Genomic DNA, 25,654 nt, shown 5'->3' with positions numbered 1-25,654 from the left:
TTGAATTGATTCTGAACCTTTGCAGAAGGCATTGACTATAAATTGTGCTGCTATTCATGCACTCTTCACTCTGTTTCATCCATCTATTTGCCCATCTTAAAATCGCTACAATGCAGTGCTGCTTTCTATAGGCTGTAATAAGTCTTAAAGTCAAATGGTAGAACTCCCAACATTGTTCTCTGTCTTAAAGTTACATTGGATTTTTAGGGTCTTTTATGTTTACATGCAAATTTTATTTATGGCAATAAAGGTTCAATTTAGAAGAACTATTTTCTGAGCAATACCAAATCTTCAGATCTCTAACCACATTTTCATTTATTTGGGCCTTCAGATGTCCTTGCAACAATATTTTCTAGATTTAAATGTGCAAGTCTTGAACTCCAGATTTTCTTTTTGTAGCTTAGATATCAATTTTATTTCAACTGTTTATTCATCAACAGGACGTAGAAATACAAAGATTTTTATGTCTATCATAATTCTGCAAATTATGGGCCTTGAATTGTTGATCTGGTCAGCAGATAATACCGTAAGGGCTTATGCTACAGTGACACATGGCTTCAGATGATATCAGCCCTTCTTGTTTCCCTTCTGGACAACATACATTAGTTTAATTACTTATTTGTTGTTATTGTACTTCTTAGGACCTCCTTTGTAATGTCAGGATGTGTGGTAAGAGCAGATACCACTCCTTTGCTTTCTTCATGTGTAAATAAGACGCCAGTTTTAGGTTTTCATGGATTACCACTATCAAACTGAGAGATATTTCCTTTAGACATTGCTTTTTTCTTATTACTTTTTCTGACTCTGTTCCTTAGTAGTCTGTTAAAATAGAGGAGTTATATTAATTAAAACTTGAATGTTAAAGCAATCTTTTATTCCTAGAACAAATTCCATGTGGTCATGCTATATCAGCCATAGATTTACATTTTTGGATTTGATTAGCTGAAGATTTGTTAAAAGTTTTGAATTTATGTTTATGAAGAGAATTTATCTGTGGTTTCCCTCTAATATGTTTTTAAGGTTTTGGTATCAACATAATGCTAGCCTAATATGTCAAGTAGATATTGAACTTGGAGACATCTATCCCTTAGTAACTCTTCTTTTAAAAATGCCTGGTGCTGATTTGGATGTCCTATCTTCTTCCCCAGGAACTACTTTGCTGTTAACTGCATTCAGTGTGACTCCGTGTTAAATGTCATGATTTCATTTCAAGGTTTGATTTGGGGACTCTGATATCCTCCATATCTCAGTTTTACCTGTTCATTGGCCTAATCAGGTCAAATGAAGAGAGTTGGATCATTTGCAACGTTTTTTCTGCTAATTCCATCACTGTATCATTTCCACGTGGATTTTGAATAATTCCACTCCTTATGATAAGCTTCTTTTCTTGCTTCTTTGCATATCAGATAAATATTTCACTGACTGTCAGAGTTGTACCATGACACATGAATTTTAAGGTGTCCCTTGTGCCTAGTGTTCCTGTGTGAGTCAATGATCTTTTCCTGGCCACATGACCTTTGCCTATGTCCTGGACCTGTGTAATTCTGTTTTAAGAGTGTATCAATTGGTACATACCAGAAAAGAATGCAGGCACCCTGGAAAATCTCCTAGTTTGTTTTCAGTATCTATCTTCAGACTGTGGTTGTAACCTGAGATCTCCATCTGTGAATGCCTCAGTGGATTCCCTTCTGCACCTCTTCACTTATGGTGGTCAATGGGCTCCACCTAATCTTCCTCTTTGAGTCATGGCTAAGAGAAGCCTTGTTTTCCCATTATAGAATGACTCTATTTAAACTTAGCATGTGTGTGTGTGTGTGTGTGTGTGTGTGTGTGTGTGTGTGTGTAAGCTTCTAGAGTAGTAGGTTTTTAAGCGGTACTTTCAAAAGTCTGTATTGTTAATCTATATGAGGATGCTTCCTCCTCTACGCTGCACTGCCACCCCCTACCTCACTAACCTGCCAAATTCCTCTAATCCCTTCTCTCCTTCATACTACCTTTGTTCAACACTGTTCTCCTAACATCCCCCTATGGCTCCTTACTAGGTTCCTGACTTTTCTGGGTACTCCAATGTAAACACACATGTCTAAAGACCTGAAGCTAGCACACACATGAGCCAAACCATGTGGTATTTGTCTTTCTGAATCTGGGTTGTCTCACTCAGAAAACGATTATTTACAGCTCTGTCCATTTACCTGCAAATTTCATTTTTATTTATAGGTGAATAATATCCCACTATTTATGAATATCTCATTTTCATTATCTATTCATCATTTGATGGGTATCTAAGTTGTTTCCATTTCCTGGCTATTATGAATTAGCACAGAAATGAACATGAATGAGCAGGTATCTGTTAGTAGAATATGGAATTTTTTTGGTAAAATGCCAGAGTGCCTATTTCTGGATCATGTGGTACATCTATTTATAGCTTTTGTGGAACTTCCGCTCTGGTTTTATAGTGGTTGTAGCAGTTTGTGGCCCATCCACAGGGATTAGGCATTCCACGTTCTCCACATCCATGTCAGCACTTGCTGTCATTTTTTCTTTTAACTCTTACCATTCTGATTGGGGTAAGATGGATTGTCAAAGCAGTTTTAGTTTATATTTCTGTAGTGACTAAGGGTATTAATTTTATTTTTAATGGATATATGTGTGTTTAAAATCTGAATCAGATCATGGCTTTATATTTGGTTTATATATTGGCTTTATATTTGCCAGTCTCATTAATTGAGCAATATGTTCTGAAATAAGCCCTCAGAGCATCAGAACATTGCTCTAATGAACCTTCAACATTATCCTTATATTTAACATTTTCATCAGTTCAAATAATTGGCAAAATGTGACGTTTTTATTGCACATTTTAGGCATTGAACAAATTCTTTTCAAGTCCTGAATCTTTTATTTAACACCTATGATAGAAACATACATAGAAAAATCCAATGAAAACACAAATTTGGGGTTTTGTTCAACTTTGAAATTCTGGGATGACCACAGGTTTATTCTGAATAAGTAGTGCATGCTTCCGCCTGTCTGCCCTGTCCTCCTGAGCTGTGTATCACCCACTGAGTACATTGAGAGCTGCCATCTTGCCTTCAGTCCCTTCTCTGCCTGGTCACTGTGAAAAGATCTCAGAGGCGAGGCTTGAATACTGCTCGCCAGCGGCAGAGTCTGCCTGTTAGAGTAAGACTTGCAAACAGAATTGATTGCATGATGCATATTTTAACTACATCTAAAGTTTTCAAATGCCAGAAAAGGGCTTATTTACATGTAAGTGAGACTGTTTTAAAATAATTGGAGACCCTACATTTCCTAAGAGAGATTCTCAAAAGTTTTTGGTCCTAGAAGCTCCTTTTCCTCTTAAACACTGTTGAGGGCTCTGAAGAGCTTTTACTACTGTCACTCATACGCACTGCTGTTTACTGTATGAGAAATTAACACCCGGAAACATTTGTAATATGTATTTATTCATTTGAAAATAAATGTATTACATGTTAATTTTTGGTACCTCATCAGTTATTCTTAAGCGAAATTGATTCTTCCCCTTTCCCCTCTCTGTGCTCTTCCTTTTCTTCCTCTCTCCGGAAAGGTGCATAGCACAGGAGCAAACAATGGCCCTAACACAGAGTCCATGGCACTGATAACTTCCTACATGGAAGGCTTCGATCTCTGGCCTTGCTTTTTTTTTTTTTTTTTTTTGTAATAGAAGAGGAACACAGTGTTAAAATATTATTTTAAAAATACATTTAACCTTGAGGACACTGCAGAGGCCTTCTTGAGTTTCTAAGACCGTTTCTGAATTACTCCTTTCCTAATACTTCAATGAAGTAACCACAAATGCTTATAGCGTGTATTAAAACACTATTCTTTTTTTTTTACACTATTCTTGACTTTTGTTTCTGACTTTTTATTAAAGCACAGCATCTATTCAGAAAATTTTACAAATAGGAAGCATGCAGCTAGAGCAGCTGTTGCAAAGCAAATGCCCCCAAGATTCTCACTGTTATGACCACACAGAGAACATAGCCTACATCCCCGAAGCCCCACCTTAACCCTTTCCTGCTTGTTACATTCTCTCTTCATCCCTGAGCAGATTACTTGTTGACTATTGGTTCTTCCATTGGATTCAAACCCTGTGTATTCTTCACTCTCCTTTATACTTGCAAAATTCCATTGTGTTACTGTTGGTTTCTTTCCCTTCCTTTTCTTTTGTCTTTCTTTCCTTTTCACCCCTTTGGTCATCTGGCCATTTTATTTCTCTTGTATATTTGTAGCATAAACATATTACATATCCATGTCATATTTATACACATACATGTATATATACACACTTTGAAAGGAATATGCCTCCTATCTATATCTTTGAATGATTATTTATGTATGTCTTTTTGTTGTTAGTCTTTTTTAATTTTTTATATTAATTGTAGTTTATTCACCTTGTATCTCAGCTGTAGCCCCCTCCCTCATTTCCTCCCAATCCTATCCTCCTTCCCTCATCTCCTCCATGCCCTTCTCCAAGTCTTGCCTGGCCACAGAGGAAGACCCTAGCCTATCAGGTCTCATGAGGACTGGCTGCAATGTCTTCCTCTGTGGCCAGGCAAGGCTGCTCCCCGCTCAAGGGGAGGTGATCAAGGAGCCAGCCACTGAGTTCATGTCAGAGACAGTCCCTGTTCCCCTTACTAGGGTACCCACTTGGAGACTGAGCTACCATGGGCTACATCTATGTAGGGGTTCTAGGTTATCTCCATGCATGGTCTTTGGTTGGATATCAGTTTCAGAAAAGACACCTGGGCCCAGATTTTTTGGTTATGTGGCTCTCCTTGTAGAGCACCTATCCCTCCAGGTCTTTGTATCTCCCCCTTCTTTCATAAGATTCTCTGCACTCTGCCCAAAGTTTGGCTATGAGTCTCAGCGTCTGCTTTGATACCCTGCTGGGTAGAGTCTTTCAGAGGCCTGCTATGGTAGGCACCTGTCCTGTTTCCTGTTTTCTCCCTCTTCTAATGTCCATCCCATTTGCCTCTCTAAGGATTGATCAATTTACCCTGGGTCTTTTTTCTTGCTTAGCTTCTTTAGGGGAACAGATTTTAATATGTTTATCTTATATTATATGTCTTATATCCACTTATAAGTGAGTATATAACATGTGTGTCTTTCTGCTTCTGGCATACCTCACTCAGGATGATCTTTTCTAGATCCCACCATTTGTTTGAAAATTTCATGATTTTTTTGTTTGTTTTTAATTTCTGAGTAGCATTCCATTGTGTAAATATACCACAATTAATGTATCCATTCCTCAGTTGAGGGAAATCTGGGTTGTTTCCAGGTTCTGGCTATTTATGAATAAAGCTGCTATGAACATGGTTGAGCAAATGCCCTTGTTGTGTACTTGAGCATATTTTGGATATAACTAGGAGTGTTAGGTATATATGCCTAGGAGTGGTATAGCTGGATCTTGAGGAACACTATTCCTAATTGTCTGAGAAAGTGCTACATTGATTTCCAAAGAGCTAAGGGTTTGTCTATGTTGTTGATTTTCTCAAAGAACCAGCTCTTGGTCTCATTGATTCTTTGAATTGTTTTCTTTGTTTTTAAATCATTGATTTCAGCTCTGAGTTTGATTATTTCTAATCGTCTACTCCTCTTTTATGTGTCTGCTTCCTTTTTTTCCTAGGGCTTTTAGGTGTGCTGTTATGTTGCTTGTATAAGATGTCTCAAACTTCTTTCTGTAGGCACTCAGTTTTATGAACTTTCCTCTTAGCACTGCTTTCATTTTGTCCCATAAGTTTGGGTAAGTCTTGCCTTCATTTTCATTGAATTTTAGGAAGTCTCTAATTTCTTTTTTCATTTCTTCCCTGACCAAGCTGTCATTGAATAGAGAGTTGTTTAGTTTCCATGTATGTAGGTTTTTTGTTATGTCTGTTGTTGTTGAGGTCTAGTTTTAGGCTATGGTGGTCTGATAAGATAAAAGTGATTATTTCAGTCTTCTTGTCTCTGGAGTTTTGCTTTGTGACTGACTATATGGTCAATTTTTGAGAAGGTTCCATCAGGTGCTGAAAAGAAGGTATACTCATTTAAGTTTGCGTGAAATTTTCGATTTAGGATCTTTGTAAGTGTCATTATTTCCCTATTTAGCTTCTGTCGAGATGATCTGTCTCTTGATGAAAGTGGAGTGTTGAAGTCTTCCACTGTTAAGGTGTTGGGATTGATGTATGATTTAAGCTTTAATAATGTTTCATTTAGGAATACAGGTGCTCTTGTATTTGGGGCATAGATATTCAGAATTGTGATGTCCTCCGAGTGGAGTTTTCCTTTGATGAGAATGAAGTGCGCCTCCTCATCTTTTTTGATTAATTTTGGTTTGAAAGTCTATTTTATTAGATATTAGGATAGCTACCCCAGCCTGTTTTCTGGGTCCATTTGCTTGAAAAACATTTTTCCAGCCCTTTACTCTGAGGTAGTGTTTATCTTTGTTGCAGAGGTGTGTTTCTTGGGTGCAGCAGAATGGTGGATCCTTTTTCTGCAACTATTTGGTTAGTCTGTGTCTTTTTATTGAAGAGTTGAGTCCATTGATGTTGATAGATAATAGTGACCAATGAATGCTCCTTTTATTGTGCAGTTGGTGGTATTACTGTGTTTCATAGCTTGTTTTCTTTTGAATTTTTTGTTGTGAAATTATCTATATGCTATGTTTTCTTGGGTGTAGTTGTTTTCATTGGATTGGAGTTTTCCTTCTAGTATCTTATGTAGGGCTGAGCTGCTGTGTAGATATTTTTTAAGTGTAGTTTGTCATGGAATATTTTGTTTTCTCCATCAATGTTGATTGAAAGCTTTGCTGGGTATAGTAGTCTGGGTTGGCATCTATGGTCCCTTAGAGTCTGCATGACATTTTCCTGGGCCCTTCTGGCTTTCATAGTTTCTGTTGAGTCTGATGTGATTCTGATATGTCTACCTTTATATGTTACTTGACATTTTTCCCTTGCTGCTTTTAATATTTTTTTCTTTGTTCTGTAGATTTAGTGTTTTGACTATTATGTGATGTGAGGAGTTTCTTTCCTGGTCTAGTCTATTTGGTGTTCTGTAGGCCTCTTGTATGTTTCTGGACATCTCTTTCTTTAATTGGGAAAATTTTCTTCTATGATTTTCTTTAAAATATTTTCTGGACCTTGGAGCCTGTGATCCTCTTTTTCATTTATTCCTATTATACTTAGATTTCATCTTGTCATGGCATCCTTGATTTCTTGGATGTTCTGTGTTTGGAACTTTTCCGATTTTGCTTTTTCTTTGAGAGATGTATTATTTTCTGCAAGTGTATCTTCAGCACCTGAGATTCTCTCTTCCATCTCTTGTCTTCTATTGGTGATGCTTAGCTTTGTAGTCTGATCTTTTCTCTAAGTTCTCCAGCTTTGGGCTTTTCTCTGTGTTTTCTTTATTGATTCTAATTCTGTTTTCATGCCTTGTACTATTTATTTCATCTGTTTGTATGTGGATTCTTGTCTCTCTATGATGGTCTCTATTTTTTCTTCATTTCATCTCTATATGCCACTAATTGTGCCTCTACTTGTGCCTCTATTTGATTGGCTCTATTTGCATGTATTTCTTTGAGAGCTTTGTTCATTTCCTCTTTATGTGCCTCTAATAACTGGATAAACATAGTTTTGAAGTCATTTTCCTGTGTTTCTGATGAGCTAAAATGTCCATTGATTTGGGAGGTTGCTGGTGGAGCCACGATGTCCTGATTTGTGTTGGATGTGTTCTTCTGCTAACCTCTGGCCATCTGCTTATCTGTAACATTTGCTGTTTGTTCCTGGAGTCTGTACTTCAGACTGGGTCTGTCTTTCTTTGGTGTCTGGAGTATTCTTTAGGAAGATGAGAGAGGACTACTGGTTTGAGAGTGTGTGTTGCTGTTTCAGCTGTAGCTAAGAGAGGAAAGTGGCAGGCACAGGTGCACAAGTGCGGGTGAGGAAGCGTGTGAGTGTGCATGGAAGTTGCCTTGAAGGGCAGGGCACGAGAGCATGTCAAGGCCTAGAAGGTGGGACTTAAGCACAGGAGGGGGTGTGGGCACTGTCGCTGCTCACGGGCACAATGCTCGTGCAGTTTCCCTGAATACCTCAGTGCCCTACAGGCCATTTGTACTGTTCTCCTGGTATTAAGATCTGTCTGGGCTCCAGGAGTTGTTTGCCTGGACTGCACTGGTAGACCCACAGAACAGGTAGGTCAATGTCAAGAACACTACCCCAAGAATCCCTCTGTTGCTCAGATTGGGTGTGGGGGTGGGAAGGATCTGATATCTGGGGCAATACATGTTATCTGCCACCTTGCTGCCACCACCATAGATCTGGGAGGCTGGTACGGACACCAGTGGGAGGCCTTGGAGGCATGTCCAGCTGCCTGCCGCCACTGCAGACCTGGGAGGCCAGTGCAGTCCTAGGTGGGAGGACCTTGGAAGCCTGTGTAGCCGCCCGCAGAACTGGAAGGCTGGTACAGTTGCCTGCTGGGAGGACCTGGGAAGCCTGTATTTCCGCCCGCAGAACTGGAAGGCTGGTACAGTTGCCTGCTGGGAGGACCTGGGAAGCCTGTATAGCTGCCCGCAGACCTGGGAGGCCAGTACAGCCTTCCACCGCTGCAGAACCGAGAGGACCGCCTCTGCTCTCTCAGCCTGCTGCTCCTAGCACAGACTGGAGGCCGCTTCCACTGAGGCGGGGTGACCATCAAGGGGGCGTGCGGTCGGTGCAGGTTAAATGTTCACCACTCTCAGTCCCCGGAGACATCCACAGGTGACCTGGATCCAAATGGTCTCAGCTCATGGGTTGTCCCCTCTCACTCAGGAAGCCTCAATGTCCATGTTCTGGCTTCATCTGCCCCTCCACTCACCAATTTAGGAGTTTTAGATCCTGCACCCCTCAGATATGGTACACACTGGTTGCCACCATCTTGAATCTCCTTTGTTTGTAGTCTTACAGGAAGGCTAATCTACTCTGTTTTGCTCATAACTTTTGCTGTTCTGCTTCTGTGGATGCTTCTCCATTAGGCATGTACTGAGAGTTATAAACTCTAAGTTTACTACACATGTGCTTATTAATGTATGCTGCTAAATGCTTAGCTGATTTTTTTTCTTTTCTAATGGAAAGATGAGTAATTTATTGGATTAGCTTTGTTGGAAGCCATCTAGAAACAAAATTTTGCACACAAACCTGTCTTAAGTCCTTTTTACAAGATGTATAACATGCCAAAGTTCTCAGGTCTTGCAAGTCTGTAGGCCAGGCGAAAGATTTCAGCAATAGAGGGAGGCTGACATCTTCGGGAACAGAATGGAGGAGGGCCAGTTTCCATTATCAGGTGATGTAATTGGACATGTCAATCAGATTTCAGTCAGGATCTCAGAAGTAGTTGGACATAATAGACCCCTTTGTTCCTGCTCTGGCAACTGGGCCTTCCTCAATGGGAGGAAGCCTTGAGTTGCTGATCCCCTCCTCCAAAGGAACGTCTGTGATTAGACATCTGTCCAGGGAGCCTTTCAGGTGAGGCACTTCAGGATTAAATTCCTTTCCCACCTTCTTCAGGTCAATTGTTGGTCTGCAGAACACAGTGCTCTCTAGTCTCCGTTGAAAACAATGTCTACCATGCTCAGGGCCTTGGAACAGAGCATAGTAGTGGCTTTAGTGTTCTTTACTGTCATCATGATGTGATCAAGACTATATAAGACATGGGGAAGGGATCTGACTGCTGGTCCTCTATAAAGTGCTGTAGCTGAAGGGGTAGGGACAGAACTGTGGTTATCAGAATATCAATAGTCTTTTACAGGGTCACTAACACTGCCTGGGAGTTCACATCCCTGCCCGAAGGCTAATGTTTAACATTGCTATTCTTTCTTCCTTTAAGCATCTGAAAATGTATAGTTGTGTTTTTCTTGTCATTTCCACCAATGTCTAATTAAAATGGAACATCCTTTTCCTGTACAAGCCATCCTCAGTTTACATAAGGCTGCAAGACTGTAAGGAATGATCTCCTCAGATGAAGTTATGCAAAACCAATTCAGTAATCAATGGGGAAAATCACTATGGAATCTTTAAAATTTTTTGTCCAGAATATTTTTGAAAGTTCTCTTGTCATGGGTTATAAATGCATAGGGAAGAGGAATACCAGTTTAACTAAAACCATTTCATCTCCCTGTAATGTAAAGCACTGGGGCCGCCGAGAACTGAAGTATTTTACCTTGTTTTCACAGAAGTATATAAGAATATTTTAGATAGTGCTTCCATGGCATGACTTAGAGTTGGGAAAAGCATCTTTTCTTTGCCTTGGAGAATTGCTACTCTCTTTAATAAATATGGACTGGCTTCCAGTAGTGTAGCCCTGGCACCCCAATGCTGTGAAGTATCTGAGTGTTCCTTTGATCTGAAATATTTTGATGCAGTCACTTCCTCTGGATAACTTAACCCTTTAGCATCCCCAGAACTTTCCCGAGGTATGTGTGGTTAGCTTTGCCTCACTGGATTCCTCTGGCAGTGAACCATGTCTCACATGGCAGTGGTATCACATTAGCTTTCCAGATAATTTTTTCTATCACTTTATTTATGTTATAGATTTCACTTACAGTATTATTGTTCTTTTGAATGTTTTTCCATGTTTTGTCATGTTTATGATGTCCATGTCTGTATGTGTATTTGTGTGTTTCTCTCTCTGTGTGTGTATGTGTGTAAGTTTTCGACAACCTCTGGGTATACTAGGCTAGCTGGCCTATCAGCATCTGGAAATTCTCCTGTCTCAGCCTCTCCACTAAGGTAGGAACATGCAGGTGCTTGCTACAGTATCAGTTAAATGTGGATTTAGGGGTTCACACTTACTCTCTCGCTTGCACAGCATGTGCTTGACCCAATGAGGCACCTCTTGTCTTAACTTTTGTATTATATCCTCATGTTTACCCAGCGCTTTCTCTGTATGGTCCATTTTGATCAGACATCATATGGGTCATCACTGCGATATAATAAGGAAACAAAACGTCATCCTTTCTTGTCTGATATGAACTGAATAGCAGATGTTATTTTGTTAATAATAATAATAATAATAATAATAATAATAATAATAATATAGAACTAAATCACAGACAGACTTTGAAAGAAGTGGCATAACTGGTCAGCAATCATCTTGCACAGCTATTATTTGCTCAGTGATTTTGTGAGTTCAAGAGCTATACCTATTTTTCATATTTCACACAATTTCAGTTACGCTGTAGCAGCTGAGATCTGAGTCCTGTTAGGTGACTGGTAAATTTCATAGAAATCACAACCATGAAAACTGAGAACTCCCAATATTAACTCATTATTCATCAAGGTGCTCTCCTTGTGCTGTAACTATTTGCTTCCTTCCTCTTTCCTAAACTGGAAACTATCTTACCAATATATAGGAATCTTTATGTCCCTTGATAATTATATTTCTCTGGTTATGCACGGAAGGCAATTTCTCAAACTGTGAACTGCCTTTCTATAGTCTCTTTCCATGTCAGATGGTCCAAACTGTCAAACATGCATTACTTTTTACTTAAGGAACAGAGTTCATTTTGGCTTGTAGCTCCAGGCTGATGAGAGTCAGATGGTGGCAAGTGACAGGCCTGGTAGCAGGAACAGGGAGCTGAGCAATTACATATTCGACCTCCTCAAACGTGCAAACAGAGAGTGACTGAAAATTGAGTGATGCTATAAACTTTCAAAACTTTGTTGGAGTGACTTATTTCCCCTTAACATCAGTTCCCAAAAGACAACAAGGGACCAAGTGTTCAAATACCTGAGCCTATGGAAGGCATATCTCATTCAAATCATCACAATAGCTTATGGGTTTGTTTAGTTTTTTGTTTGTTTGTTTTATGTTTGTGTCTAGGAAAAATGACCAGTTTCAAATTTATAAATACTCTTTTTATATTTTAAATGTTGTGGTGTCACACATTTTGTATTCAGAATTCTTATCATATAGAACTGAGTTTGTAATTAGATAAATAAATGAATCAAGATGCCTTTGGCCTAAATGAAGACCCCATTGCTGGGACCCCTTTAACGAAACAGAAATGAATTGGAATGTAGGCCTAACCTGGGGATCCTGGTCTATGTGTAGTGCACACTTGTTCTTAGAGTAGAGTCTTCACTGGGGAAGATCTTAGCTAAAACACAGTGGGCTCCAAAAGCCAGCTTTTGTCATCACTGCTCTTTAAGACTGGAGCACTCAGAACAATTTCGGGGTGCAGCTTTCAAGTTGCTCATTGTTCAAGTGTGTCTTCATTGAATTAACCAGGAGTCTTGTCTGTTCTTCCTCTCTCTCCTTTTCTCCTCTCCTTCCCTCCCCCATCCTTTTCTATCTCTCTCATTATTTGAATATGAGAATGTATTTACAATGAGAAATGACAAAATATGACAAATTGAAAAGCTGGGAAATACCACACGCATCACAAACAGTTACTGTTTTAAAAAATAATCAGCTACATGGTGACATTTCTTAGATTTTGGCTGTATCCCTGATTGTTCTTTTTAGGAAAATGAGCATCATTTTGTTCAAAGACTAGGAAAGAAAACCTTAGTATATGTATTCTCATTACGGATTGCATCACAACTAATCACAAAGATTCCTGAATTACTATTAATTTGAGAAAAACTCACTTCCTTTCTTTCTCTACATATAAGTGATAAGGCTTCTTTTAGATTATTGTTTTAATTTTGACAGTTTCACAGTATACTGAGATCATATGTACACTCCTACTCTCTCTTACACCCACCCTGAAGTTAAAGGGCATGTTAACCCAACTAAGAGTATATGAAATAAACATAGAAACTTACTAATTCATAAATGTACCCAAAGTTTTTTTCCTCTCTCTATTTTTTAATTTTTTTTTCAATTTATTCATTTTATATCCTGATTATAGTCCCCTCCCTCATTTCCTCCCTGCCCCACCCTCCCTTCCTCTTCCCGATTTGGTCGGGGACTCACTTGGAGACTGAGTTACCTATCTACATTTGAGCAGGGTTTCTGGGTCTTCTCCATGCATGGTCTCTGCAGGAAACCCAGGCCTCAGAGTTTTAGCTTTGTTGGTGTCCTTGTGGAGCTCCTGTCCCTTCCAGGTCCTTCTATTACCTACTTCTTCCAAAAGACGTCCTGTGCTCTGTCATGAACTCAGTTGCCTGCTCTTTGATCACTTCCCCTTGGGGATGTGGCCTTGTTAGGCCACAGAGGAAGAGGATCCAGGTAGTCCTGATGATAGTTCATAAGCTAGGGTCAAATAATAAGGGAGGAGAACTCACCCTTTCAGTGGCCTAGAAGGAGGGCATGGGGTGGTGGAAGAGGAACGGAGGTGGGACCAGGAGGAGATGAGAGAGAGGGCTACAATTATAATATAAAATGAATAAATTGTGAAAAAAATGAAAAAAATCCTCTTAGTACATTTATAAATTGGTAGGTTTCGATGTTTATTTCATAAAATCTTAGCCTGGATTAACATGCCCTCAAGTTCTGCCTTTTTTCTACCCCTCAATCCATTCCCATTTAAACTATCTACCCCTACTCCTCTCTCCTTCTGCTTTGATATCATGTATTTCACTGTCATTCTGTCTCTCCCAGCCCACTCTTCATGGCTGCCTTCTTGTTTCTTGGCTTCAATGGGTAATCACATTAATGTAAAGACATCTAACCACTGAAGCTGAGATCTCCATATGAGAGAGAATGTACTTCAAGGAGTTTGTCCTTCTGGGCCTAGGGTACCTCACTCAGCACACGACTTCTAACACCATCTATTTTCCTGAAAATTCCACAGTTTAAAATTCAGTGTTGAGTAGACTCCAATTGTGAATATATACCACATTTTTATTATTCATTTACATCCAGTCAACCAATTATGGGCGTATAGGCTGGTTCTACTTCCTAGCTATTGGGACTAGAATGTCCCAATGTGTAGGTATCTCTGTCCTTTGGGTAAACACTCAGGAGTGGTGTAGCTGTGTCCCATGGCAGCTCTACTTTTAGCTTTCTGAGAAGCTTCACATTGATTTTCACAGTGTCTGCACCAGTTCACATTCCCCCATAACAGTAAGGATCCTCACTAGTATTTGTGTTTACTTTCTTGATGGCAGCCATCCTGACTGACATGATATGAAATCTCAAAGTGCCAGGCCAATACCGTGGTGTCTTCAGCACTAAGGTTCTATGGGATAGCTTCAAAGCAGGTGTGCTATTTCCAGCACTGTTCTCTTTACTCAAGGTTCCCATGGCTCTTCAGAGTCTTTTGTGTTTTCAGATGAATTTTAATATCTTTTCTGTTTCTGTGAATAATAGTTCTACAGTTTTGATTGGGATAGCATTGAGTCTGTAGATTTGCTTTTGATAGACTGGTGTACTTCATGATATTAATTTTTATTATGAATGGCCATGAATCCAGAAGCCACTTTGATAGTGTAGGATGGTGGCGGTCTGTAGCAGGGTCCTTACATGATGGCAGGCCGGGAAGCAGAGAACTTGTTAGAGCCAAGGGTAGGCTTATCTTTAAAGGCTTATCTAGTAACATACTTCTGCTCGCTTGGACTTACCTCCTAAAGGTTCTGCAGCCTTCAAAACAGCACAGCGAACTGGTGGAACACCCTCACCATGAGCCCATGGGCATTGAGCACCACACCATGAGCCTATGGACATTGAGCACTCATAACATGAGCCCATGGGCATTGAACACTCATAGCATGAGCCCATGGGCATTGAGCACCCACACCGTGAGCCCATGGTGTGGGCATTTCACATTAAATTTGGCCCATGCCATGATTTAAAAACACACCAACGAAGCAGGTTCAAGCAAGGGACTGTTGGGCACCTATTACGGTAATATGAGCATGTTACAACTGCAGTAACAGGAAGTGAAATCATGTGATAACAAGGAAAAGTCAAGGTTACCCAAGCTCATCTCTGCATGAAAATCTTTATTCTGTACCTTTCATGGTGTAGTTAATACTTTTAAACTATATCAGTTTATTTAGCTATTTGTACCACTTTGTGGCATTTAGACTATAATCAAGCCTGTTTAACTCTTTTGAAAGTAATGCTGACCTAAGTCATGTACTAAGGTACATTTTAGAAGTAAAAATCAACTATTACAAGTATAAGTAGTTCTTATTGGGTTAGGGAGGGCTTTTTGCATTTTAATAGAAAAAATATTTATTTGGTGTGTGTGTGTGTGTGTGTGTGTGTGTGTGTGTGTATGTGTGTGTGTGTATCTGGGGGGGTCATCAAGGCACAAGTATAGGTCAGAGGTCAGATTGCAAGAGCTGTTCTCTCCATCCACCATCTGGGTTCCAGAGTTCAAGCTCAGGACATCAGGCTTGGCAGCAAGCACCCTTATCACATAAACCTCATTGCTAATCCCTTAAATAAAAACATTGAATGAATGTACAGAACATTTCAATTAATTTTTGGAAATTGATGAATAAATTTGTTTCTACCTAGCCCCAAATGATCATTATATACTTGTAAAAACTGATAAGAGAGAGCATCTAAGAGTAGGCTCTTATAGGCTTCTCAGAGAGTTCTCTTCCACTTAGGAAGCAGTCCTCCTGAGGACTGAGGAAGGAATACCTGGGGACTGGGGACCAGCATAAAAGGGGAACAACAGCCCTGGAAGCTCCATGTCCAGAGATCTCTTCCTGTGGAGACAATTTTAACAGTGTTACTATGTCATTGGTCTCTTGTCCCCAGAGACATCCTTACAAGGTGTCTAAGGGTGTTAAAAGTGATGCCTAGTTGTGGATTTAATAAAACCTTTAAGGTGTTTATATGTTCATAGAATCTCATCTGTTGAACAACAAAGTCTAATTAAGTTGGGAATAGGAGGAATTAGTTTCATTTCCCCCACGGTTTTTAATCTGCAGATTAATAGGCAAGCCCATTGTCTTCCCCAGCCTTAAATGCATATACTACACATTTGCTATTAATATTTTGTCAGCTGCGGTGGGTTCAGAGTCACTGATAAGATCACTTATCACTGAAGAGGGAAGTGTGCAGTTAACTAATCCTCTGGGTCTCCATGGCCAAATAGGAATTGGATTTCAATGTGGTTACTGGGGAAACGGCCCATTTACCCACCAACACCACCATTACTCCAGGCTCCTGCACCTCTTCTGTTGGAGCTGCCTTTAGGTTGAGGCATGGAGCCATCCAAGGCACTGTTGTCTGATGGGACACTTTGTGGCTTGGTCCCTGGGGACTTTTTGGTAGCTCTCATACTAGAATGACATCATTGTTCAGAAATCAAGGTCAATGTCACAAAATGTCACAGGAAGGGTTTGTAGTCTTAATTGTTCTTTGTATTAAGTATTTTGTAATTCTTGCTAAAGAGAATGTGATGATGGCTCTGAAGAGAATTCAGAGAGTCAAATGTTGGGCAATAGTAGCCTCCTTTGTGTATTTCTGATATACATAGACATCATTCATACATATATTACTAGATTTCACAGACAAAATTTATTCATTACCTACATTATCTCATTTAATTTTACAATAATTCCTTGAGTGACTATTTGATAACAGAAATTCTAGTGTGATTATGTTCTAAATAAGAACAGCTTTGACTTTCTTTAATTTGGTATAGTTTCATTTTGTAGGGCCCTTAATAAAAATGTAATTCACCTGAAGTATAAATTTTAAGCCCACCACAATATATCTTGAGGTAGAAATATTCTTCTTATTCTGGTCTTGATATGAGGAATTAGTCCCCATAACACAGAAAATTTTCTTAAGTGTTTTCTCTCATTGCGAGACCTTATTCTTCCTTGTCACTAGAGCCACCATTTATTTTACAGTTTTGTTATTAGGGAGGTCTGGGTCCTGTGTGTGTGGTGGGGGGGGCTTAGATAGGGTTAGATAAACACTAAGAAAGTTTTGTATTTTTCTGACTGTAAAGATGGCTAACAGGCCACCATAGATGACAGAGATGACTATTATTGCATGGCTCCAGGAGCACTGATCTAGCTGGAGCATGAGGACAGACAATAGGACAAAAGGACAGACAATAGACACATTTCAGTAAAGCTGGAATCAGTGGTTCGGGCTCCCGGTGGAGAAGCCGCAGCATCCTGAAAGCTCAGCCTGGTTACTAAACATGGCTGAAGAAGGAGGTGGATTTAGTTCTTGGTACAAGCAGTCTCAGTAGGGAGCAGTCTTCAGGCTGTCACATGGTTGGAGGATGGAAACCTACAGTGGACATTTTTTTTTATACACTGTCTACATTGGCCCTTGGACCCAAGGAAGGCTTTGCCATCCCTCTGTCCTAATCCAGGGAAGGTTTTGCCACTCTTATGGGCCCAAGGCACTGGGGACCTTGACATGTCTGTGCCCACATCAACAGCACATTTAGTCAGGACTTTAGTCGCTCTCTGTACATGATCTTCATGTCCATTCTTGAAAAGGGGGCTACTCACTCCAAGTACACATTGGGAGACACAACCAGCCAGCTACCCAAGTGTTGCTCTGGAGCTTCCACGATGAAATCCATGAGATTTTAGGGGCTATTTGCAATTCTGACCCCATAATAAGCACTGGATTGTTGGCAAAAAATTGGGGTCCGAGGTTAAGTTCACAAAAATTTAGCTTGAATACTAACTATTTTAAACTCTGTGTTAAGATAGGCCCAGAATAAATGCTGTTTCTTTTAGCACACAATCTCCCAAAGTTCAGATAATCTTTGCTCTGGGGAGGGGGTGGGGGAGACAACAGAAAAACCTGTCAGCACTTAGAAGAGCTTCATTTGGATTTCAATCAATTGGAGGACTTTGTGGAAGATGGCACTTGTTAAATTGATCTCAATTAAAATCAGTCTGAGTGTGCGCTCTGTCTCCCACAATGGCTGAGCCAGAGCTGGGAGAAAAATCTTGCTGTTCTGTGTGGAAGAGCAGCAGCACCTGTCTGGATGGTATTGGCACTTTTCCTTTTTTTAATTTTCACCTCAGCCTTTTCTTCCATGCAGGCTATGACCTCCCTGGCATCCCTAACAAACTCCTTTCAATCTATTACGCACACCTCTTCTCTTCTGTGTTGTTGTGGGAATGGGGGAGGAATTGCTTTGCCGTCTCTCACCCCTGACAGCAGGGCCTGCGTGTAGCGTGCAGCTTGTCAGGACACTGACAGGACTGCTGGGGGCCAGATAATTGGATTCTAGGGGAAGATTCAGAGGCAATGGGCTGCAGAAGCCCATGTCCTGCCCCGGGGGCAACGAAGGGCACAAACCGAGAGAAAGAGAAGGCATCCGTGGGGGATAGCAATAGGATCTTGATAAATAATAATCCATTTATAACACGGCATGATGAAGAGTCGCTCAGCACAGACCGTGGAAGAACGACGGGCAAGATGGTTTAGTTGGTAAAGTCCTTGCCACTCCAACATAAGGACCTGAATTCAACCCCCAGAAGTCATGTGGGAAAATAAAGCCTGAAGGTGTGGTGATGGAAGGCACATCTGTAATCCCAGCATAAGGGAAGGAGAGATGGGCCCACCGCTGGTGCCCACCACCCCTCCAGCCTAGCTCTGCTGGCATGTTTTTATCACTAAACCTTGTCCACAGTGGACCACTGCAGTGTAGGGGGAGACTGGGAAGCTCTGAGAATCCCATCCCAAGGGAAGGAAGGAATGTCAATCGAAACAAGTCTATTTAAGTCTAGGAAGTTTGTTGTTGTTTTTAATCAAAGCAAGCCATCTGACAGCTCATTATTGAGATAACAAGGAGGGACTTTATTAATATGGTGTGACAGTGGCTCCTGTGCAAATTGAAGTCCTTTGTTCGCTCGTGACAGTTTGCTTAGGCAGCATCTGGTAAGGTGCACAGGTGGGTACATTGTCAGAGAGCAACGCGGTAACGATTAACCTGCAATTCCTGGTTCTCACACAGACCTCTTTCAATCTCATGCAGGGGGTTATCGTGAAATGTGATGGATAAAGTCTTCCACGTGGCTTTTGTTGTGACCCCTCATGACATCACAATCTGTCTCAAACTTATAGGGTTTATTTCCCAAATGCTTATAATTCTACTTGGAGCAGGTTAGAACGCTGGTGGCTGTTCTGCATCTGCGGCTCTGACAGGTACGAATTCGCTATCAGATACACAATTCTGGAAGTAGACTGGAGTGGCGCAGCTCAAGTGGCACGATTGCCCAGCATGCAGGAGGCCTGGGTCACACTCCCAGGGTCACATAAATCATATGTGCCTGAAAGATCCTTTGTGTTCAAGGTAGAGGTAAAGGAATCAGATGTTTGAGATCGTCTTTAGCTACATAGTGAGTTCAAAACCAACCTGGGATACATGAGACTGTCTCAGGAGAGGCTTCCCCCACCCCTACCAGGAGGGGTTATTTAGTCACCATAAGCTGCACTATTTTATATGAGATAGAAGATGCATTTAATAACACTTTACATCAGAGCTATGAAATTAGACTTTCAATAGTGATTCTTCTGGAGTTTGAAAGCCTGTGTCAGTGGCATATATAAGCATTTTAAGTGTAAGAGATTTGTACTGACAGTTTGGGTGATGATTTTTTTTCTTAATTTTATTTTTCTTATTAGTTACATTTTATTAACTCTGTATCCCAGCTGTATTCCGCTCCCTCATTCCCTCCCAATCCCACCCTCCCTCCCTCATCTCCTCCTTGCCCCTTTCCAAGTCCACCCATAGGGGAGGATCTCCTCCCCTTGAAGGACAGAAATCAGCAACAATAAATGACAGTCCATGATACAGAAGCTACTTGCCAGCATCAAGTTCTGTCATGGTTTAGATGTGGAGAACAAAGAGTCTTTCACTCCAATACCAGGCATTTCCCTCTTAGAACCAATGGCAGGCTAGCTGAAGCTCATGGAATCTGGGCATTTAAATACAAAATTGCTCACCTTTTTCTTTGGACAATGAACAGGTGTTTCTGTCACTTATTTGTTCAAGTATCTTTTTTTTGTCATCTGTTTGTTAGTTGATAATCTCAGAGATGAATTTACCAATTGAGATTTTTTTTTAACTGACAAGATCTACATTGAGTTTCTATTATTTTCAACATAAAATTTCTAAAAAAAAATAAATAAATAAAGAGTTCTGCTTGTTCTCAGGCCAGCTGTACATATGTGTTTAGAGTGCTCCTCATTTTGACTGACAATTTAGACATCAATGTAGTTTTTGCTTTTTGCCAGATGTAGGATACAGGACAAACAGGTGGATCAGGACATTAATTGGGTACATGACATGAAATTGGTAATTAAAGTTATTACAGAAGACATTAATAAAAGGATAATTTTCTTTCAGTGTGTGTCATATCTTTAGCTTATGTGTTCTTTCATTTATTTATTAATTCAGAATTTACCAAGTCTTCGATGTGCTAAATATTCTACTAGCTAATTAAAATACAAACTGGGAGGGGAGGGACCTTGGCTTAGGTGATGAAAGAAGCTCTTCACACAGAAGGAAGGGCCAGGCAAGAAGTTTAAATGGCAAAGCTGGGGCATTAAGGAGACTGAGAAAGCATGTGCCTGTCTACATGTTGTTGCTTTGTGCATATACATTTTTAAAATAATTCTTTACATTTTACGAGCATTCCAGCAACATCTACAGCATGGCAAATTTTATGTGTCCCTTAATTCAGTTATTTTCGGATCATCTTCGTATGGTCACGTGAACATCTTCCAGTGGAGAGAGCTATGTTTCACTGCTTCCTCACCTGGTGCCCATGTGCATTTGTCCGTCCATTTCACACGCTAACCTTGTCCTTGCCTCTTTCTCCCTTCACCGTGTAACTGTGGCCTTACGGCCTCTTCTCTCCTGGAATACTCATTTTGTATGTGTTTAACAGGGAGGATCATATATATGTGTGTGTATACATATATATGTATATATACATATATACACACATGTATACATACATACATATACATATATACATATATATGTACACATATATATGTATATATATTTGGTGTCAGTTGTACACATTATTTAATTCATGGTTGAGATGAAATGCCAAAAAGAAGCAACTTAAGAAATTTTTATTGTGACTCATAATTTAGGAGGACAGAATCTATTCTAGCAGGAAAGATATGATAGTGCAAACCTGTTAAGCCAGTCACAGTCACCTCTTTAGGCAGTGTGCACTTAGGAAATAAAAGGAGCTTGGCCAGAACGAGGGTCAGGCATAACCTACAAGGACCGCTCTCAATGACCCACCTACTTCATTCAGTGAGACCCCACAATCTGGAGGCACTACAGCTTCCCAAAACAGTACTGGCAGCTGCGGACTAAGTATTCAAACATGTGAGCCTGTGGTGGACATTTCACATTCAAACAGTGACACTAGCATTTTTATACTCTTCCAAGACAGCTGACATAGAACATGGAAGGACTGATGAGACTGGAGCTGTCACTCATCTTAACCTGGCATCATCCTCAGCACTTACTGGAAGGATAAAGGGGGAGAAGGAAAGGAGCCAGGAAAGAATGGAGGAAGAGAAGGAAAACAGAAGGGAGTGCAAAGGTGGGCAAGGATTTGCTCAGGCACTCTGGATACACGTTCAGAAAATGCTCTATGATGCCGTCCTCCAGGCCTCATTGGCTGCCACAAGCCCATCTACACCAATGAGTCAGGGTTCCTGTTACCTGTATCCCTGCGTTCTACTTGACCCCCATATTCCCACTGGGAATTGCAAGCCTCCTGTCTCCCTATAACACTGTATCATTCCATCTAATCTCCATGATGAGAAGAGGGGCTGTAAGTTCTGCAGCACAGAGCTGCAGGTTTCAACCATGCAGCTAAACTACACGGGAAGTCTGTTTTGCTTGTTAGCTATGTGACTTTAGGGATCTGTTTACATTTTTGTATCTCAGCGCGCATTTCAGGGAGCTTAAAGTGGACTGGATTCTATGGATGGATGGCCACACTAGGCCTAGTATGTCATTTTATATGGTTTGTATTCTATTTAGGAATCCCGCAATTTAGGATGCAGCAAGACCAGTGGGACAGAGACTGAGAAAGAGAGAAAAGTTCTCTGAATAAATATCTTAGCTCAAAGTGAATAGCCTCTGTGCCTTTCTGCCTTTCTGTGTGAATGAGTTATATATACACACTCATTGTATAAGCACAGACTTGTTTCCATGCAGCAAATCACCATACACTGAGTTGGAAAACAACAACCATTTATTTCTTACAGCTTTAAAGTCTGGAAATTTCAACACCAGGACACTGGAAGAGCTGGTGTCTGATGTGGCTCATTTCTTGGGTTTTAGATGGTTGTCACCTGTGCTCCTGGTGTTCTCTTGAGGTCTTTTCTAGAAGGACACCAAAACCATTCATAAATGTTCCACCTCAAGAACTAACCATGTCTCACAGGGCTTACCTCCTAATCTGGTCATTTTTGTAGATGAAAGTTTCAACATTTATTTTCTAGGGACACATTCAGTCCAGGACAAAAGTCTTCTCTGTTCTTTGTGCTAGCCAAGCTTGTCACTATGACATTTTTCCTGGGAAAACAACTTAAGGGGGAAAAGGTTTATTTTGGCTCATGATGGCTGAGGTTTTAGTACACTGGCGTCATTGCCGTGGGTCTGAGGCAAGGTCAAACATCCCAGCCTGCAGCATGATTGGAGCAAAGCAGCTCACTGCATGGCAGACAGGAGGGACAGGCCCCAATCACTTTCTTCTCCAGCTCTACTGTTTCCTAGGAGTCTGTCAGATTGTGAATTACCCTAGAGTCACACAGTTGTGTTCCAGTCGCCTTCCAGTGGGCTGTAATACTAGAGCCTGTGGGTCCATCTCATAGCCAGAAGCCAGCATTTTCCTTTGTCCTCGTGGTCTAGCCTACTTCATCTTATCCTTTTGACATCACTCAAATGTGATGTGCTCTGCAATGTTCAGTCTCAAGAGTCTAATGTAGACTTATACTGGTCATGGCTCTGGGACACTGAGCACCCTTTTAACAAGTCGGTAATTTGCCATAGGATAGTAATTTCATTCATTCATCCTTTCACTTTTGTATATATACATAGACGTGTGTGCTGTATATCCTCTGTGTCATATAGCTGAGGTTAGTTTCAAATGTTTAAACCTACTTCACCCGCTCCAGCGCTAAGATCATGAATGTGAACTGTGGCATTCAGCTTGGAGAAACCGCTCCCAATATAATATTGTGTAAAGGATTTCCCTAGCCCGACTCCATCCTTCAGTCAGTTTCCACATTGTGGTTTGACATTCTTCAGAACCTACCTCAATGACTGCCACCATGCAAGGGCTCAGTACATGTTATCTGTATGTCTGTTTGCAGTAAGAGATGTTTGCTGCTGCAGGGGGAAACTGTTCTTGCAGAAATTATGCTTATAGTCTTCTTTGCCCTGCCCTTGTTCTTTAGCTTTGGAAGGTTTTAGAAGTTGTTTGAGAATTCTTGAATGTTAGCATTGAATAACGTAGCTTTCCCCCCCTCTTGCTAATTATAATCATACTAGCAGTGAACTAAACAGTTGGGGGTGAAAGAAATTCTGATGATGTTAAAAATGCAAATAGTTTTCACAGCAGATTAATTCATTTAACTAACAAGCCCTGTCTTTAAACACTAAATGTTTGAGTGTGAAACGTTTTATTCACGAGGGGAGAGTCAGCATGAATGGGGCTGTAACCCGTTCCTCTGTCAGCAGTAATTCTAGAATAAACAGACTGTGTATTGTTAGCTAGTTATTAACCAGCAAGTTGCAGATTGTTTAAAACATTTCAGGGTATAATTTATATGACTCAGAGTGGCAAGACACAGGGCTCCCAGGATGCCTGAGGTCAGACGAGGCAAGTCACACATGTGTCTGAACGGAAGTTTGTGTTATCTGTGTTTGACTAATATTTGAATGAAATGTTTTATATTAAATCAAAGCAAGATTGAATTTGATTATGGCTGCTGATAGGCAGTACTAATTACAGGAAATAACCTGCCCTTTCAAGTTCACTGCCAAACACTGAGAGTGTGGAAATCTATTCTTTGGAAGGGGAAATTGTGGGCCTCATTTCTGGAAGACAATTTAGTCATCTATTTGATATCTGGGGGTTTGTGTGATTAAAAAATATTTTGCTTTTATTTTCTCAACATTTATTTTCTTTATTATGGAAACATAAGATTGTTCAAAAATAGGGCCTGTGAGATGGCTCAGCAAGTAATAACATTTTCTGTAAAGCCTTACCAGCTACCTGCGTTTGAGTCCCAGGAACGCTGAGGTGAAGGGAAGAACTGACCCCTGACTGCAGCTCTGCAGCTCTGTGGGATTGTTCCTCTCCCGTACCTTTACATGGGTTTGGAAGAGGGGACTCAAGTGGCCAAGCTTAGGCTGTGAGTGCCTTAGCCCAAACCATCTTCCAGCCTCGAAGGTTTTATTTGTTTGTTTAACTTGACTTTTTGGTTGTTGTTAAGTCCAGAAATTCAGTTCTGTTTCTCCTGTTTCTGCGACATTGTGAACTGCCATGTTAAGAGTGCTAAGTCACGTGAGCTGGCCTCACAGGTTTGCACTGTGCTCTGTTCTGCGTGTGCTTTACATGTACTCATCCTGTGCCTGGTCACTGATGCCCCGTGTCGGTCAGTGGGAGTATCGGTGATTCTAAATTAGAGTGTATTCCCTGGTCGTCAGGGAAAGGCACCCAGTTTTAGCCCTGTGATTTCCCAGAGCACAGAACAACTGGCATATTTAAAAAGTGTTACTAGAAAAGTAGACAAGGTGAGTGGGATCTGCTGGTAGGAAATGGAAATCACAGATTAAGTTATGTTCCTGTTTAATTCTTGGTTTACTAAGAGCAGAGCAGCTCAAGTGCCAGCAGAGCCCAGCCTTGCACATTAACTAAAAGCTGCTGGTTGAGGCGGAGGGTAGATTAGAGGGGAGGGAAGGGTCTCAGTAACGTGCCTGGTTATACTTGTTTTAGCTTGAAGAAAGTATATTGAGTTGTACATGTTTAATTAAAAGGTCAGTAGTGTATTTCCTGTATACTATACTGACACCTGATTCTTATATCTCCTGCATGGGAAATGGAAGGTCAAAGAATAATTATAATTAAACATTAAGGGGCCTTAGACACTAATCTCAACATCCTCTCCAAAGGGTATGATTAGAGAAAAGTGATGAGATGTGAGTGCTAATGAAAGCATAATGTGTAATAGTTTTAAACATTACATGTGAATGTGTCCACCCACATTAGTGAAACAATAATATACAAGATACAAATTACCTTAAAAACCAAACAATATGCCAAAGTAGAGTCATTTCTTTGCTTGTGATCATTTATAAAATTTTAGGTAATCATATTAAGATGCTCTGAAATATAACTTATTAAAAACAAATTATTCTACTATGCCCATGCTGACTTTGAATAAAACAGAGCTTGAAAGTCTAAAAATAGAAATAAATATATTCAAAGATTAAATGGGGAAAACATATTATAAATATTTTAACAACCCATTTTTCCTTAGACACCAGTTTTAAAATTGGAAGCAGATATTAGCAATTTAACTGAGGAATTAGAGGCAGGAAGGAGCCCTATGCAAGGATTACTTTGTGCAAAGCTTTGACACTATAGATGTAAAGCTATGGATCATCCAGGGAGGCTGGGAACAACAGGGCGAATTCCAGGTGAGAGGCGACTTGAAAGAAGTGATTCAC

At 40.4% G+C, this 25,654-nt stretch overlaps 2 protein-coding genes across 2 annotated transcripts in view; one reads left to right on the top strand and one right to left on the bottom strand.

The window, feature by feature from the left end:
• Positions 1-25,654, top strand: part of Samd5 (sterile alpha motif domain containing 5) — a 417,785-nt gene that overhangs the window by 158,948 nt on the left and 233,183 nt on the right. The gene's annotated exons all lie outside the window — the stretch shown is intronic.
• The window catches only part of LOC110539933 (glyoxalase domain-containing protein 5), a 137,530-nt gene continuing 121,202 nt past the window's right edge, over positions 9,327-25,654 (bottom strand). The window contains 3 exon segments of the mRNA XM_060373657.1: positions 9,327-9,559; positions 9,562-9,689; positions 9,691-9,725. Of these exon segments, the coding sequence (XP_060229640.1) occupies positions 9,327-9,559; positions 9,562-9,689; positions 9,691-9,725 (396 nt within the window).

This window comes from Meriones unguiculatus, chromosome 20 (assembly GCF_030254825.1).
Source record: "Meriones unguiculatus strain TT.TT164.6M chromosome 20, Bangor_MerUng_6.1, whole genome shotgun sequence".
Taxonomy (NCBI): Eukaryota; Metazoa; Chordata; class Mammalia; order Rodentia; family Muridae; genus Meriones; species Meriones unguiculatus.
Note: the sequence above shows the minus strand (reverse complement) of the source record. Positions and strands in the feature narration are given on the sequence as shown.